At 38.6% G+C, this 18,770-nt stretch overlaps 1 protein-coding gene across 4 annotated transcripts in view; it reads right to left on the bottom strand.

Annotated features, from left to right (window-relative positions):
* Positions 1 to 460: 460 nt before the first annotated feature.
* The window catches only part of LOC114158692 (MAM domain-containing glycosylphosphatidylinositol anchor protein 2), a 201,399-nt gene continuing 183,089 nt past the window's right edge, over positions 461 to 18,770 (bottom strand). For all 4 annotated transcript variants that reach the window (XM_028040436.1, XM_028040437.1, XM_028040438.1 and 1 more), the window contains exons 15-18: positions 17,042 to 17,203; positions 8,951 to 9,081; positions 8,582 to 8,678; positions 461 to 5,995 (exon numbers count right to left, since the gene is read on the bottom strand). In XM_028040436.1, coding sequence (XP_027896237.1) covers positions 5,907 to 5,995; positions 8,582 to 8,678; positions 8,951 to 9,081; positions 17,042 to 17,203 — 479 coding nt within the window. In that variant the 3' untranslated portion in view covers positions 461 to 5,906. The remainder of the gene's footprint in view (positions 5,996 to 8,581; positions 8,679 to 8,950; positions 9,082 to 17,041; positions 17,204 to 18,770) is intronic.

Genomic DNA, 18,770 nt, shown 5'->3' with positions numbered 1-18,770 from the left:
TTACTTGAAATGCGCAGAAAGACAATGTTTTTCTCTCACTTCCTGACCTTAAATCAGCTTAAAACTCATGTTTTGCTCATGAGTCGGCCTACAAACCCAACTCAGTTCTCGTTGGAGGAATTGGCCAAAAGTTCTGCAAGCTGTTGCGAGAAGCTTGTGGGAGGATAGCCAAATATCTGGCCCAGGTTTTCACTGGTAAAAACCCAATTCTACCTCATTTTAGAGAAATATGTGTACACTTCTAAATAAAAAAAAAAAAAAAAAAAAAAAAAAAAAAAAAATCTGAGAATCACTTTCTTTTATTTTTGATGTTTGGCAAACAGAAACAGTTTTGGTAACTCTGACCTGAAATGGTACAATTTCAATTTCGCAGTGAGAGGAAAAACAGTTTGTTTTCTTACACTGCGTGCGTTTCAATAAACGACACAATGTGTCAAAGCCCTTCTTAGGTTGTACTGAAAATGAAATCATTTTCATTCAGAAAGACATGTTAGGGTTTTTTTTTTTGTAGAGACCCCTGACGGCACTGGGTCTTTAGACGTAAAATAAAACAAGAAAAAGGACGTGTGAGCTGACAAAATAGTAATTGGGGGACCTTGTAAAAAAATACCCAGAAGAAGCCACAAAGGGACATGTTTTCCTGAACAAAACATCGCTCTTTAAACTAAGTTTGTTTCAATGTGCACTTTATGTTATTACAAGGTATGCACTTTTAGGAATTAAGGCAGAAATCCTCCTATAAATTACATTTTGTCCCACAGCGGCTTGACATGGTTCTACACACATGGATAAATTTAATCACATTTACTAAAGAACTGGGAAATTGTTGGAACATATCTCATGTTGCAGTAATTATTTTCCATCTGCTGCCTGCAAAAAAAAAAAAGAAGCTCCTGACAGACCTCATCCCTGTAATGCTACGGTACCTCCAATTTAATGGCATTAAGGTCAGCGCTGGATACATTCATGCACAGTTGCATTTTCAATCAATGTTTTCTACTAATGTCAACATAAGTAACATATATTTGGAGAAAATAAATAAATTTAAGGCAGACCTGCAATGAGACTTTATGCAGTTTTTTTTGATAATCCTGGACCAAAGCCTATCTGACAATAGGTTACTTTATCTCTCTTCCCTGGAATGAAAAAATATGCTCTATCAGTAAAGATTATAAAACTGCATTAAAGCAGAAAAAACAATTTACTGCAGCATGCCTGCCGTCCTCCACCAGCCAAATGTTATTGCCTTTTGACTGCAGTAAAAGTCGACTTGAATCACTTGTTTTCTACTGCAAGGTAACATCTAATGTGTGGCCAGCATGATGCAGAGGTTTGCTTTCTGACCCAAACAATATGTTTGTTTCATTACTTGTCCTATCTGCAGACTGGAGTACTATCATGTTTCTTCTTATTGCTTAAATTCTCTATATATTCCAACCAATTTGTAATGTGTGTTAAGACTTAAGGTTCAATATAGCAAAAGTAATTAAATAGTTACAGGAAGAAAAATCAAGATATTGAACTGAGGAAATCTGCTGACATATTAACTGAGTTAAGACCAAAAAGTAGATTCAAAGATATTCAGTGATAACTGCAGTCTAAAATTAATAAGCTGAGATATTGCTTCAAAAATATGTTTTTTTAAAATAAAAAATACGCATTTAATAGAATTTTTTACAATTCTATATCCTTTTGAGATTTGCCTTTGTTATGCAACCAAACAACTTCTTGAAATCAAAATCTGCTAAGGGTCTAAATAGTCAGATCTATATCTATGCAATTGTATTTGAATAGTTTAGAAACAAAAATTCTCATAAAAAAGTTAACCAATTTAACTGCAGATATAAGAAAAACTGTTGGTGTTTATTAGAAACGATAACGCCTGAAAAAATGAAGCCACTTTGATAGAAACAAAATCTGATTAGATGAACTTTAGCCTGTTATCAGACAAGTAAACACTGATGCTGTTTTGTGTACAGTGTTGAAAGCACATTTATTGTGTCATATTTTAGTTGCTAACGTCTGCATGCTGCATTTCAATTCTTGCTGATCCATTTAATATGAGGATGGAGCTGAAGAAAAGGAAGAAATGTTTAATTTTTATTATTCAAAGAGAAACCAAGAAACATACATGTCACAAATGTGATGGTGGAAAAACAATACCACAAACCAAATACATTTGCCACTTAATATTAACATCCAGTTTTAATTTTAAACAAAAACTAATGCCCTGCTTTTTATTTCTGAAGCCTTTTCACTTTCGACAGATTCGCTCATCTCTTTTTCATTAAGATAACTCATTAAAACCTGCAAGAAGCACAAGTGACCCACATTGTTTATATATTCAAAGCCTATTATTTCAAACAATGGTACTTAGTCTGAGGTATTTTTACTCAAAGAGTAGATCAGGGCTCAGAGTGTAACCCACTTTTTACAATCACAATGCTCATGTACAAAGGCAAAAGAATGGCTTTAAATTAGCGAAATGCACGGATTAGAAATGAGGGATAGGGTTGGTGCTGCAGCGTAAAAAATCTTTCATCTGGTGAAGTGACTTAGGTCAAATGTAAATTTCCAGTTAGTCAAATTGAAATGAAAACCGGATGAGGTCTGTCACAGAGCTGGCAAGCTAACATACTATTTCTTAGTGTGATAAAATTTGGACCTAGTGGAAAATATCCATGTCCTCCCTTTCAAGTGATTGCAAAACTAATAAATCCACAAATGAACTGACTGCCAAATTAAATCCAGATATCTGAAGGCTAGACAAACAGAAATTTATACTTTGTCCAGGCCCTCTAACTTCCTTTCCCCCAGGAAAAAAATGGCAACTCAGAATTTAAACACTTTATTTTATTAAGGAATAAACAGACAAGATATAATGCATTATTTAACGTTTTGGAGGAGATGGTTAAAAGATTTTGTGGTTGTTGGACAAACTGCTTTTTCTCACTTGTTTTCAGTCGCAGGCTGTGCTAGTAGCATGACACTGGTACCAGTAGAAAACAGTTTCCCAGAATGTAGAAATCATTCATTACCTAAAGGAATCTTTGAATCAAATGTTGGAGCATTTGTGTTTTAAAAGGGTCTGTTGTGGCTATTATGTGCCATTCTGGTGTACTGCTTAGGGGTATGAAAGCAAATATTTTTAATAAACTCATATTGATGCCAATAACAACGACTTTGCAGGGACACTTTGGCACTTCTTGTTCTCTACCATACCATTAGGTGATACGGTTGTTTTAACTGAGCTCGTAGTTTTGGAAAAACTGCTTCAAAGTCGTCATCAGACAAATCTTTTATGCTTTATGATGCGTCAAATAAACTAGAAAGTCTGCATCATCAAAAGCACACGGAAAAAAAACATGTGATTTAGTAAAACATTACATCTAGTCAGAGCGTAAGGTTAAAAAAACGCCCAAGAACTTCATATACATTCAGTGTGATCTGAAATTGAAAATGACTAAAATAATAATAATAAAAACGAACAAAACAAAACATAAATCTATGGGTAAAATCTTTGATAAACATATTTCTCTGATAATATCATACAGACCAAAACATCATTGTATGGATGCCCTGAAATGCTCGTCATCCTGCTCTGTTTTGCTTATAGCATATTTATCTTCTTTACATGTTTCAGTTTCTTATAACAACTATTGTACACAGCTTTATGCTCACACACAGACACACCCTACTCAGACTAATCCAGGCTTTTACTGAAGAGGCTACATATGTTGGACCACGACTGCATTCATGGAGATTTCATTTATACTCTCGGCTGCAGTGGCGGCATTATAAATATGAACAATATAAGTAGAAAATGGACAAAATTTCCTGTCGAACACGGACTTGAGTGACGAAAAGCCTGAATCCGTGAGAGTAGGCCCCGCATGTGTTGAGAAATATAAAGGAATATTATATTGTCAAGACCTTAAACTGTAGGTTGTGCTTCCTGTACTCCAACATAAAACATTTATCATAAACCTTTGAATAGAACTCCTTGAACATTTACAAGTTATACATGTACCAAATTGGTTTACTGCTTATGCTTCCGTCGGCTTTGATATTTCAACAACGCAAAGGGAGACAACAAGAAGAGAAAAGGAAGTTTAAGTCATCGTCCAAAAAAAAGAAAAAGAAAAAAGAAAAAGAAGGAAAGAAAGAAGGAAACAAGACACAAGTCCTCAAAACCAGCAATGAACGGAACTCTTGACATTGTTGATTTCTTTTTTTTTTTATAATACATTTTTTAAAAACCCCGCTGGTTAAGGTTATGGTCTCAGGTAGATCTTCCACAGTCAATCTTCACAGTTTGTGTAAAAGCAGAGAAACATTCTCGCTAGAGTAATAAAATATCTCGACTATTATTATGGTCACTATCCCTTTTTTTGATTTCGATATTGTTCCATATAAATGGGCGTGGAGACGGGTGGGCGGTGTCACCCCGGCGAGGAGCCTGCGGTCCCAAAGTTTTTGCGTCCCTCCCTGTACAACTCCATGTTTTACTCAGCAGTTGCTCTTCTCTCTCTTTTGTTTAAAAAATACTCGCCCACAGGGAAGGAGGATTATGAGAAGAGAGTGGGGTATTCATTCCTTGAGATGTCTTTATCCACTTGCTTGATCTTCAACCGTCTTCCAGAAGAAGAAAAAAGCAAATCCACAGCCTCACTTTTTCTGTTTTTCATCCACATTGCTTCTGAACGCGTGGCAGCGGTTGGCTGCCCCTCACGTTAAATAAGAAAAAATAAATAAAAAATAAAAAAATGCAACGCCTCAGGCATGTCACACACACACATGGAGTCACAGGCAACCGACTGCCCCATGGGGAATATAATCACTGAGCAGCTCCACCCCTGTACTCCCTCTGAGCACGGCGTTGCCTTCCCTTCAGCACTTGTGGGGCGAAAGAAAGGATAGAAAATAGCCCATCAAAAGAAACATGAACAGAGACTTGTTCAATGTTGATCAACACTCAGGCTCACGATTCGGTTTGTAATCTGAAGGCACTTTTGTTTCATGGCAGAAAGTAAAGTGGCTTCTTTTCCACAGGCAGGCCACTAAACGGATCCCTCTCTCCTCCCTGCCTGTTTCTTCTCTTTCAAACTCTTTTTGAACACATCTTGCTTCTTCTTCTTTGTTCCCCCCCCTAAATTTGAACTAGCTGTGTACAACTCTGCTGATCGTTCTGCCTTTTTACAATTTTATTTATTTATTTATTTTTTTCCCCTGCCACCACACTGTCCATTGGCCACTTGGACTCGTGAGCACAGTGTTATCAGATATGTAGGCAGCTACAGGGGAATAAGCAGACATAACTAAATGTTGTCAGATTCCAGGTTTTTCTACAGAAGAGCACCAAGCAGATGAAGAAATGCCAAAGTGTGGTGTGAGGCTGGGCTAGAGAGAAAACAAAAATGGTGGCGATTGGCTTCTACTGCAAGAAAATGAAGATAAAGATACACAAGGAATGGTCTGATTCCATCTACTTGAAAGGAGAGAAAAGGTTTTCAAAATTCAGAAAGTCAGCATTATGTCCGTTCCGCTGCCATCCAAAGATTTTTTCCATTTCTTCGCAGAAAGGATTCTTGTGCTTCGCAAACTGATTTCCCTCAACCCATGCAAACTCCTCTTCCTTGTGCTCGTAAGAATCATCCCAAGTCCTGCATCGAGAGTGTTTTACATAAAAGAGGTCTCTTCAAATGGAAAAGTAGCATGTGTTCTTTATTACTTTTTGTCTCGTCTTGCTTTCACAAACTCTACCCCGCCCTCCCCCCGTGGTCTGTGGTCCTTCCGGGGACCCTGATGCTTTCAGTATGCATGAATCTTTGGTGATTGGATGCTGAGGGTATAGCTCACAGACGTTGGGTCTGAACTCTCTCCTCCGAGATGACGAAGAAAGGGGGTCACCTTTGACCTTCCAGGAGGGTCAGCACCAAGGTGGTGCAAAGCAACCATATATGGGAGGATGTGGACAGAGCATTGGCACTGATATCTAAACAAGGGGAACAAAAAAGGAACTGTCAGCTTTATGCACATTACTGAAAAAGACTAAAGGATACATTTTAAGAAATAAATACAACATGGCTGTTGTAACATATGATAGCCTAAAATCCAGATAAATCACATAGTCTTATCCACAGCTTTTCTGAGTTGGAGATGAAACGAGACTTCCAGACTGGCTGCTAACTCCAAAGGTAATTGGGTCACGGTGCTAAACTGATTGTTTGCTAACCTTCTGCAGCAACTAGCTGTGCTGCGAAGCTAGCTTGTACATAGTTGCATTTTGGTGTTAATGTCCTCCTCTAATTAAATGTTTTTTAAAAGCAGTTTCCACAAAAAACTAAGTAAAAATATATAAAATGTTTTGATTGTCTAATACTTCTAGTGAGTAACTTCCAATATCTTTCAGCTGCTAGCATGAAGTGCAACCCTGAAAACTCCTAAACATCCAATGCTAATAGCATTTGTTGCTAGCTGTAGCGTTCTGTGTTAACAACACAGAAACATATCAGACCAGTGACGTGCGGTCAGGTGAGGCAGATCACCTGTCATCATGGAAAAATAATATATAATGATAAAATAATTAATATTATTTTCACCTTGTGGTTTGTACTATAAAGTACCTATTTTTCATTTAGCTTAACCAATTCTGATTATTCTTTCTTCAAAATTGCTGGATTTCCCCATTTTCCCATTCAAATGCTCGGAAGCGCAGATGGTGAGGCAGCAGCGAGTTGAGCCTCACCTGGGATTGATCAACCTCTCTAACTGCACTGGCTGCTATTCCATGGGAGCATGCTCCTCCTGTCTGTACGTCACTATAAAATGGTTAAAAAACATTTAATGTATGAACTAATTTTCCACAATTTAGCTTATTTATATAATGGACAGTGTTTTTGTCACCAACTGTGTGTGTAACGTGTTTCGTGTGCTGAGCAGCGATCAGAAACGGCAGAGAACAGATTCAAGGTGAGGTAGGCAGTTCTCTTGCCTCATGGCAGGGGGCGCTCATGATCCCAGACATTGTGACTCCACAACTGCAGAGTAAGAGACAGTAACAGCGAGCTAGCCATACAGTAAAGTCAAGTGCAGCGATATATTTATAGTTTTCTCCTCTTACCACAGCAATCACTTATTAATAATCGCAAAATAAACATTAAGCCTAAAACTATACCACTGCAACAGACTGAATGTTCTGCTCTTTGTGTGGGAAATATTTTAGTGTTTTTTATGTGGCTTTGTTGTCAGTTGCTATGGCAACGAGTCTGCGTGTAGCTGCGCTGATACAGAGAGCGAGAAAGACGTGGTTATGAGTTGTTCTTTAAGGGTTTTTTTCCCTTTGCTGTGGAGCACAGTGCAAAATTAATAACGTCTACATGTCCAAGTTTGATTGAGTTAAAGGAATTATTCTACGGCGGCAGCGCGGCTACGCATGACATGTAGATGAATAATTTTTGCCCTCCAGCGTTGTCCGCATGCGCAAAATTTCCTTATGTGAACAATAATATGCAGGGGGTCTATATTTATATATCTGATTATGATTAAGTCAGTGCCTCACCAGCTATGAACCTCACCGCAAGTCACTGTATCAGATATATGTATAGCTCAATGTAAATCTAAGGCTTTACTTGAAAAGCCTTAGATTTACAAGTATACTAACCCAAGTATTTACTTGTGTTAGATTGAACCATATTTGTTCTAAAAATAAGTACACTAGCTAGCAAGGACCTCGTTAAACTACAATCTGTATGGAAATAATAGTAAACTTTCCTTCTGAAATAAAATACTTGATAACCCCAAACCTCAAACTATTCTCTTTAACACTAAAACTTGAGTCTTTATCAGCTTTTCTGAAGTTTACTGTCAGGGTTACATGAGTGAGAAATCACCTCCTTTTAGTTCCTTCTGAGAAGCTGCTCAATATTCTCTTACATCACCTAAAATCATGTAAGATTCATCATCTGAGATTGAATTCCATAATTCATAATCCTCTACCCTCAATCTGGGTGACCAGTCCTTTCACTTTCTATGAATTAATGTTGTCACTATTAAGCACAATGGATCCAAATAAATAAGGACGAAAAATAAAAACAACGCAGTAACAAAAGCAATACATCTGGCAGTCCAGATTTGCTTCTGCTTGATTTGTGTTTTTGATTATTTTTCTGCCACTTAAGTAAATGGATATAATAGATGGGCCTGCTTTGTTTGTGAAATATTTAAGCTCAACTCTCTTTCCGGCCATGAATAACAGGAATTAAATCAAAGCAGCAGCGTTTCCCTGGCTGACAATATGACCTTGTCAACTGCCGGCCATTTTCTGCTGCCCATTTTCTGTTTTTGTCTTGTTTGTTCCTGAGGTGCAATTACTGTGCCCCACTCGGCCAGCAGCATGGCTATCGTTCATGTGATTACAACCTCGTTGCCGTGGCAACCATGTTTCCTCCATGAGAGGCTGGGTCGGCGCTGCCAACTGTCTGAGATTAGATTCTGTAAATCTCAAGTATGTCTGGCGATGCAAACAGAGAACGTGGAGCTGAGATAGGAAGAAAGAAAGAAGCAGGTGGGCGCTACTCACTGGGCGGTGGATCTCGACACTCCCCTTCTTCGAGCGTGATATCGTCGATGGCGATGTCCCCCTCGATTCCTGGGCCCCGGACGCCTTCGAGAACAACCTGCAGAGAGTGAAAAGCAACTTTTATTATTGCAAAAGGTGTCAGATGTTGGTGAAACAATGTAAATAGTATCAAATTAAATGTATGAGCAGGTAACAAATGAATCTTTCTGAAATTATTTCTATACAGCTACAAAGTATACCACGGTATGCAAAATATAACACTTCTTTCCTAGTTCCCTCAGCATCTGCAGAAAACAAATAATTTATAGACAGAGACTCAGAAAAAGGGCAGAGTAGGTGCTCACAGGATTGATTACTTTTTTGTCTCACCTGGAAGGACGATGTGGGATGGATGCTGACTTTGGCCTGCTTCCACCGGTCACCTTGGTTACCACTTAGTGACCACACAGGAGCCTCTAAGGTCATTTGGCCCTTTTGCTTTAGAAAGGCATTAAGTTTTCCTGTGTGAAGCAGAGAGAGAGAGAGAAAGTGACAAGCTTTCTTAGGCTATGCATCAGTGAAATAACACTTTCTTTAAGTGGATTGTTATTACTAAAGCACCAAACAATCCTTACCACCTATAAGGTTTCAGCTGCGCGAACTAACTGTGTGGATTTTTTTGATTTTTAGTCCGTCATCATTTCATTAAAATGGGTACAGAGATGCCCCCACACAGGGCTAGACTAAATAATAATAAAAAAAACCCAGCCTGCTTTGTTTTTATGAGTTTTCATTTGTTAGTTGGAAACCAAGCAAAGGTGTTAAAAAACAAGCAAACAATGAAATAAACTATCCAAGGGATGCAATTAGTCTGTTGTCTCTCGAATGTGCATTTTAGTCCAAGGTCTTCCTTTCCCAAACTCTAATAAGGTATGAATGGTTTTGTTCTGTTTTGTCCATCAGCCCCCACAACAGCAACACACTTTAGAGAAATACTCGTTTGCTCAAAATGTTCCACAAATCATCCCCGTGTAAGAAGCAAAACCACGGCTTAAGACACGAGAACTTTATCAAGACAAAGTTGTTTCCAAGACCGAGTGCGATACGCTTCAATGATAAATAAAATGGAAAACTAAAAAGAGGCACCAGCTGTGATCTGAAAGCTGATTTTACAGCCAAATCAAGCAAGACATTTCACCAACAGTTTCATCGAAGAACAGTAGACATTTTGTTATCTTTTTAATGTCAGGATTTAGGTTTCAAATTGGCAGAAACAAGACTGTGATTATAAGCAACTAGTTTATTCATGGGTTAAAATGATCCCTATAGTGAAGCATGGTAGTGACCGCATCATGGTATGTGCATACGTTTGCACTTTAACACTGAAGGATAGTGGAAATGAGCTTTTTGGTCAGAATTGAAGTCCGGGTTAAAACAGCCATGAAAACGAGAAGATTTTTCTTTTTCTAAGTGACAAATGAAAAAGGATCTAAACAGAGACGTGTGAAAGCTCCTTAATCTCGCTCCCACACACAAAGACTTAATTGTGTATTCAGGTCGCAGTCATTTAAATGGAAATTTAAGAGTTATAATATCCTCTGCTTCCAATCTCTTGAAATATTTATATTCTCTTGCACATAAAGCAAAGCCAAGCAGTGACAAAGGTTAAATTTGGGTCATATGAGTTGATGCATTTATTAGGTGTTGCAAGTGAATCATTATTCTGTAGCTAATGATAATCCAGTCATACTGAAATTTATGGGTGATGTGTGTTTATGGGTGAGAATATATATGACTAAAGCAGGTTTATTCCCAGGGAATAAAAATATGGTTGGTTTCATTTGAATCAAACTCTTTCCACTCAGTTCAGGTGATTTTCCTTAGCCAAACCTGTACCATTATACAGAAATACTGGCTCCTGTTGATACAGAAAACCCTACATGGCAGGTCTGAGCTGAAGCCTGCCTTCACAGAGACCTCCTGTCTGGCCTCGGGCTTTGATATGAAACTGGAAGATGATGACACCGAGTGCAACCACTTTACCCTTCCTCCGAAACACACCAATTGTGCAATGTATTTATATAATTCATTCTATTTTCCAAGCTGCATGCGCGAAAGCAAGCACTCTCCTTTTGTAGTAGGGCCAGCAGGAGCAGCTTTCAAAGGTCCAAATGAGGTTAGCTTTAAAACCAACTGTGAAGCCCAACAGGACCACTCCTTAAGGGTCAAGCGAGTCTTAAGTGTGGTGTATTTCTGGCTTAGAAAGAAGCATCTAAGCACCGGCGGAACTGGTGAGCCAAAGCTGCAGCAACTGGAACAGCAGTCTTGGGTTTAATACATCTTTTCCTCAGCAAGGTGTCTCATTACTGCTAAAAAAAAAAACATATCTATGTGAGAAATTGAGGGGAAGCTACACTGTATGTCTCTGTTCATAGTGTCTCATCAGCACGGCACACACTTTCTCCAACGACAGCACAATCTCCTGTGAGAGATGAGCTCCCGTACAAAACATGACCCGCGGTTTCATCTCCTGTTGGAGTGTTTAGGATGTAGGAGGTTTTCCTGCTGAGCAAGCGGGCTCACTTTGTCTTTGAACCCATCATGATGTAGGTGGTTATGTCAGTGTCATCACATCCTGAACAAAGGCGTGTGTTGTATACTCTTTGTTGTACCTGTTTTTTTTCCCTTTCTTTTAAAGAGTACCTTTGGCAGCCTTGTGAACTTTAAAGAGATGCGAGACCTAAAAGATGTGAGTCTGGTGAAAAGTGAGCAATAGCTCCTGGAAATGTTTAATTATACACTGAAGACAAGAGAGAGGTGTGTTGAGAAGCAGTACCACCATACTTGCTAATAAAAAAAAGAGAGTTATTGCTACTAAAAGGGTCAGGCTTTGAACAGATGCACCAACTGTGCTTTGCTGGATACTTAATCCTATAAACAGAATCTGGTGTGGGCTCCAAAGTCAAACTTTGATGTGTGGCTCAGTAATTGAGTGTGACCTTGTCTCAGGTATACCTCCACAAGCAAACTACGGAGGAGTTTCTTTGACGCTGTGCCACTGTTCTCCTCGACGTGTAGGCAGCTCGCTATATTGACTGATTGTGGTTTTCAGAACGGCTGCACTGAATCCTGGCTTTTGACTTCCTTAAACAGAACAACCCAAACGCCTAAAAACAGCAGGATTGATAGGAAAAGCATAGATAGGAACTTTTATTTGATGCAACATTTAAAAGACCTTATAAGGTGTTTCACAAAATGTTTTCTGGTTGAACTTTTTAACATTTTCACAAATATTATTAATATTACAACCGCAAACTTAAATGCATTTTTTGGAGACAAACCAAAGTACTCCAATGTAGCAAATGGGAAGAAAATGGTTTTCAAAATATTTTAAGAAATCAAATTCTTGTGTCAATTCTTTTTGGGAAACTGATCAGAAAATTCAATGAGACCGAATGGAGGGAGTCTGTGAAGATCAAATTATCTCGTATTATGACAGCCTTTCCACCAGATTTTCTGAACTTTGACTGGGCCATTTTAAAGATAGTATGCTGTAATCTGAAATATTCAACATTTAGGGTCCAATACCGACTAAACATTTAGGGTCAATACTCCTCTTTCCACTTTAGGTTCAAATTGTTTGCAGTGTCCGACATATTTTCTTCCTATATTGCTTCTTAGTTAGTTATATCCATCTTCAAATCGTCTCCAACCAGCTCCACTGTTCTTGCAAAAGGGCAAATTTATTAAGTAGTAGACCTCTAAAGGCAACCTGCTGCCCTGATGACCTAAGCAGTAGGTCATCAGTAAGGACAGGCTACACTTTGTAGACTTTTCACTTCACAATTTGGAGCTTCTTTGCTTATCAAGTAGAATTTCACTAAAATAATTCAAAATTTTGGGTTGTAATTTAAAAGATCTAGACATTCAAGGTGTATTAATACTCTTTCCAGCTACTACAGAACACTGAGCAGCCAAAGTCTCAAGTGAATTTCTCTGTTGGCTGTAGAGACGGTACACTAAACAAAGCGTAGCTATGGACGGCATGAGCCGAGTTTGAAGTCCTTGACATTTAGCCCATTCATCATACCACACCATAGTCTGGGCATGGATTTCACCGCAGACAGGGAGGGCAGGGAAGAGAAGGTTGGCTGGCGATCAATTTGAGCAAATTGGAAATGTCACGGCCTACTCAACCTCGGCAGGGAGCCGGAGGAGCTCTCATCTCCCCCGCTGAGCCGCCCCGCCAACACCTCTATCCTTATATTCTCCCGACTGCCCTCACTTCCACCTCTCCAGATGTTTGTTCCGGCCCCCTGCCAGGACACTTCCACTCTGCATTTCCAGTGGGGAAACCCAGAAATGTGGCTGAATTACAGCGCATCCATGTTTCTGTTTGTTTTTTTTTTTTACGTATCAGATATCATCAGAAATTTCAGACTTAAAAAAACACTTCCAAATATTACTTCAGTATATTTACATTTGCCTCCCTCCTTACAAACTTCTATTACATTTTGTTAGCAAAAAAAAAAAAAAGAGAGAGGAAAAAAAAGCTGTTTTCAAAATAAAACTATCTACTGGTGTGTAAATCGGAAATTAAAGCTGCGTTTAGTTTCACATTTCACCCCTGGGCTTCATTACTCCCAGAGCACAATTCATTACAAAATCTCATCAACAGAACCAGTGTGATGATGTGAATTGGCTAAAAGATCTAAAAGAGCAAGACATTATGTCCTAACGCTAACGTTAATAATGTAAAGACATTCAAGAACAGAGAGGAAACTAAATCAATAGCATCTATAATTCTGGAAAAGGTTAAAGAGATATTTCAATAAAATGCAGTAAGAGTAATTGTCCAGAAATGTAAAGAAAATGAAAAAGTTGTGGCGAATGAACTAGGAGTGACTGGCCAACCATATTTACCCCGGAAGCTCATCACTGACTCATCCAGGAGGCGACAAATCAACCCGACCCAAATCATTTGTACCTCAGCGCTGCCTCAGTTGAACTCAGTGATTATCATTCAATAGCAAATAAACCAAGCAAAAATGCCAGCTAAGATGAGAACTACGCCTTTTTTCATCAGTAAGAACAAAGGACCATTTGACATTTCCCCCAAAATATCTTAATGATCCACAAGACTTCTGGCAAAATATCCTCTGACTGATGAGAAAAGAACTTTATGGAAGGTGTGAATTTAGTAAGATATCAGATAAACCTACAGCAGCATTACAATTGAAGAACATCACACTGACAAAATGTCATTTTCATATTCTTCTTCTTTTTAAGTGAGCAATGTATGGTCCCTGACAAATATAATTTACTTTTCAGATATCAGATTTTGACTGATAAAAATAAAACGTACATTTTTAAAGCTAGTTTTAATACATACTGAGGTTATCCAGGCATTGTGTAGAAGCTGTGGGGAGACTTATTCCTATCCATTTCCTACCTAAATTACTATATTATTTTGGCCACTCGTCTGCAGTAAAACTTTGCTATGGTGGCAGTCCCATTGTAGTATATCAAAAATGTTTTCTCATTATGTACAACACTGTGCAAAATGCAATCTCAATAGGACTTGCATAAATCACAGGAGGTAACAGTTTGAATTTAGTCAAAGCGAATCAATAAATTGTCACTTATAACAGAGGAAGTTGACCTCTTAACTCTGCTCTATGATTCATTTTATATTGTAATTATATTATGTGCTTAAGCCCTTGAAACCTTGACTCCTTTTGGACTTTTGGTTCTTTTCATGTCTCTATATTTTTTATGATTTGACTACAAACAGCTCTGCTCTGAGCCTTCTGTAGCCTTCAAACTTTGTCCTCTTTTTAATACTTTTAAGCCACAAAAATTGATTTTTGACATAAAAAACTGTGTTAGATAGTTTTAAATGCACTTTAATTTAAAAGGAGAAACCGTCATGGGCATAGAATTGTCTAATACTACAAATGTTTTTCTGGGTTTAAATTGCAGAGGAGCTGGCTAACGACTCAAAATTTGTTCCAGCTATACAACCTTATTTGAGCGTCAGCTAAAACCTGTAGACCTTAACAAAGAGCCCACGTGGGCTCTTCTCTTTCTGGACCTTCCTCCACCTGGTGCAATTTGTTAAAAGTCACATTCAGCCAGACCCCCTGTCCTGACTTGTTCTCTCTCCCCGTCCCGCTCTGCCAACTTGGCCCCACATTCAGGGACTGAGCGAAAGACCCCTTTTTCCTTTGAACTATGCCAAATCTCCAATTGTTGAGCTCTGATCATACTGTTCTCAATCAACCAAAGTCCTGATCCACTGTTCCCACTGACCAGTCAGCTGGTAGAAACGCCAGATTCTTCAACGCCACTTTGATGTGTGTGTGGGCGTGTGTTTATAATACTTTGTGGGGACCATTTTCCTGACATATACTATGTTGTGGGGACAAGGCTTTGGTCCCCACAAGGGGAAACGCTGTTTTTAGGTCAGGGGTTAGATTTAGGACTAAAGTGTGAATTGAGTTTTTGTTATGGTTAGTATAAGGGTAAGATTTAGGCTGTAGAAATGAATGGAAGTCAATGGAAAGTCCCCACAAAGATAGCTACACAAACATGTGTGTGTGTTTTTCTTAAAGCTATCATCCCTATTATCTTGGATATCTGCTAAAAGAGTCTGGGATCATTTGTAGTTTTAGCCAAGAGATTGTTTCTTTCATAGCTCCCTGTATTTTTTGAAAGTCCATCAATACCAACTTTTTCTTAAATTCTTTGAAAGTACATTTAGAAATTTCAGGGATAATCTTCCACCTCCACCCCCCTCCCCTCTTCTTCCACTTATCTTTTTCTCCATCCTGGTCATCATTTACACTTATAAGTTTTCAGGATGCTAATCTGGAAGCCCTGTCAATATTCTCCCAACCTGCCAATGTTTTTATTGTAATTGGACCCAATATTATGCATATTGTACATCTTTACCTCATAATCATCGCTATTCTCACTTCTCTTAAACAGGCTGGGCTCCTTCAAACCCAAGTTATGCTTGAAAACCAGATTGTTATTTGGCCAATAACTACAGTGACATTTCTTAATTCCCTTTTAATTCAGATATCTTAGAAAAATTGGTGGATGACCAACTGATGTCTGTTTTTCTGGAACAACTAAATTATTTTGATAAAAGCAAATGTGGCTGTTGTTAAATGTATCTAACTGTGAAATGTATCTAACAGACACTGGCCAATCTACTGTTTTAACCTTTCAGCAGCCTTTGGCACTGTCGATCACACCATCTTAATTAAATTAACTTCCTTATTTACTCACTAAACAGAGGTGTACAAATTAATCTTTCTTTAAAGCTACACTACTTTTTACTGTTTTAAAGTAAAAAGTACAGTACTTGAGTAAACTTTCTGAATGATACTCAGTGAGAAACTTCACTGAATGAAGAAGAACACTGAATTACTTTCATTTTGATTTTTAAAATACCAAAATTTCCATGTATATATAAATGTATATTTTGGTCTGTCTGATGATGTAACTTTACCCAGAACTCGATCGTAGCCTTTTTACCAAATACGTTTTTTCACTTTCCTTGAGTAAAAATACGTTGAAGTAGTGCCACTCTTACTTAAGTACAACCTTTGGGTACTCCACCCGCCTCTGCACGGCCCCTGACGATCGGAGGTAAACCCGAGGTAGCGATTTCACCACAAACAGCCTTCAACTGAGTCTGTTTTGGTGTGGCAGAAGTCATCTTATCCACATCCCCTAAATGCACAAACACTACAAACAGCATGTACTCAGAGAGCAAGGAGTGCTCGCGGTCGACTGATTGGGTCCCCGGTGAAGAGAGTCACTCACGAGCGGCAGAGTGCTCCTTCAGTCGCTCCGCTATCTTCAAATGGGCCATGCAAGGTTGTTATCTATATTCAGAGATGAATGTTAAGAGCTAATGCCCAGGATCTTTGTACGCACCTTTGAGGAGGTTTGTTGCAAAAGTGAGATACCTTTTGCTTGAGACATCTGTCAGATGCACTTGCTAAATTTAAGCTTCAAAGCACAAAATTTCCAACCTGCAACCACCATCGATAAATAAACCCTGTTTGCTACAAGGCAAATTCTGTCCTCTGCAGCAAGAGTGCTTTGCTTTCTCCAAAACATTTCATTCCTTCAAATCAGAGACCCGGAGATAAGTTGGGAATTACATGATTCGGTAAATAAAATAAGCTTTCGTACGTCATTCTTGACGAACTTAGTTGTTGATGAACTTCAGTAAATCTCCTTGATTTAGCCAAGAATTGCAATTTAATTTGAGCTCACACTGTGGTAAGTAAACGTGAACAACACGTCCTTCAAAGGGTCGCAGTAATTATTCTTTTCTTCAAGTGGGTTTATGATTTAATTAAGATAATCCCTCAATGTGGATCAACTGCTATTTGTTCCAGAAAGTAACACAAATATTTCTGTTGTAGAAGAGACAGAATTAGTATAAAAAGTATGTCTTACCTATGTGTTTCCCGTACATGTGGTAGAAGAAGCCAAAGCAATAGGCGGGCGGGTTGGGGATGCCGTAAGGGTTTTTGGGTGCGATGTTGAAAAAGGGGCTTACAAGCCGGGCCTGATCTCCTTCTTTACGTGGCCTGGATGTCTCAATATACATGTAGAAACCTTAAAGAAACAGAGACGCATTTTTAAAATGCGTAAAAAGTTCAAACAGGCAAAGAAAGAGGAAACATTTTACATCGTCTTGCTCAGAAGAAAAACCTTATTGAACTCAACTTACAACAGAGATCCTCAACATCGTCACTAAACATCAGTCAGTCAATCAAAACAACATAAAATCAACACAAAAGCAGTAATCCATCTATAGTATTGATTATAAACAGTTAGCTGTGATATAAATAAAGTGAGAAGCCCAAACATGGTGCTCTGAAACTAAAACGGGACACTTTTCTCAGTGTAGTGAATTCAATAAGACGATGTTTTGAGCTCAAGCCACACAAATAGGCACTATTTGTTTCAAATTCAATCTTAGTGTTATCTATTAAAAACTAATTAATTTTATTCTAATTCTGTGACATAAAAAAGTGCACTATGTAAAAAAATAAGCAATGGTTATAATATTACACTCATCAGTTATATTACTATAGTTTCTACGGTTTGCACCAATAAAACGTCCCAAGTTTTGATCGTAAAACTTCCAAAAACAGTAAATGCACCCAACGATAAACCTATTGATTGTTTTTCATATCAACGATATTTAAACTCTGTGACAGATAAATGGAAACTAAACCTTCCTTGTGCGAGATAACGTGGTTTTCTTTGAAGTTCTCTTTCTGCTAATCGCGGCAGCCCGGAACCAATCAGGCTGATAACATGTGGGTTAAACTTACACTCGTTCGGCCTCACACTCGTGCACGGCACGCAGGCAAAGAGACTTCTTTTTCTGATTGTGTCTGAGTGAAATAATCTGCAGCCAATCTGTGCCCTGCCACAGGCACAAGGAAGGTAGCGAGTGAGCAGCTCTAGGCCCCTGCAGCCAAACTCAAATGGAATATCTCCCTCTGTTGAATCTCATATCAGATAATTATACGCAGAGAGGAATCGGCCTGGTAATGAAATGCCGGACATTTGGAAACCATTAGGTGATTAAAGCCAATGCATTATTTACTGCTCCAGCTGCTGCCGGAGCCACAGCAGCATAATAGGCATTTATATTCCATCACAGATAACAACCATCAGAGCCCTCGTATGGAATCCTCAGACTGATTCAAACGTATCTGGTTTTAATGGTTCTGTCCTGATTGAGTTAGTTAATTCATGGGCCATGAGGACAGAGGGATTATTTCAAAAATAAATAATCGAGACTGCACACTGCTGGACTGAGATGTGACGACGCCGTAAACGTCTCCCATGCAATCAGACGTTGAGTGATACAAACTTATTCAGCTCGTCAAAAACAACCGACAGAAGGGACCAAAATAGTCAAAACACTCACAATATGTTTGTGTTGGCACATCATTAACACAATAATCATGCCATGTTTCCGTGCACTGCAGGAGCTTTGTGTTATCTTACACAAATTACACCACGACATCATAACTGTGTCAATGTTTAAATGAATGCACGGTTGTGTGTTTTGCAGTGATGCTTACAGCTGTCAGCAGTGATCACCAAGGAGCAGAGTGGGTTTGATCTGAAGGGTTGCCATTATACTGCTTGTGCAACACAATGA

Source organism: Xiphophorus couchianus, chromosome 15, assembly GCF_001444195.1.
Source record: "Xiphophorus couchianus chromosome 15, X_couchianus-1.0, whole genome shotgun sequence".
Classification (NCBI taxonomy): Eukaryota; Metazoa; Chordata; class Actinopteri; order Cyprinodontiformes; family Poeciliidae; genus Xiphophorus; species Xiphophorus couchianus.
Note: the sequence above shows the minus strand (reverse complement) of the source record. Positions and strands in the feature narration are given on the sequence as shown.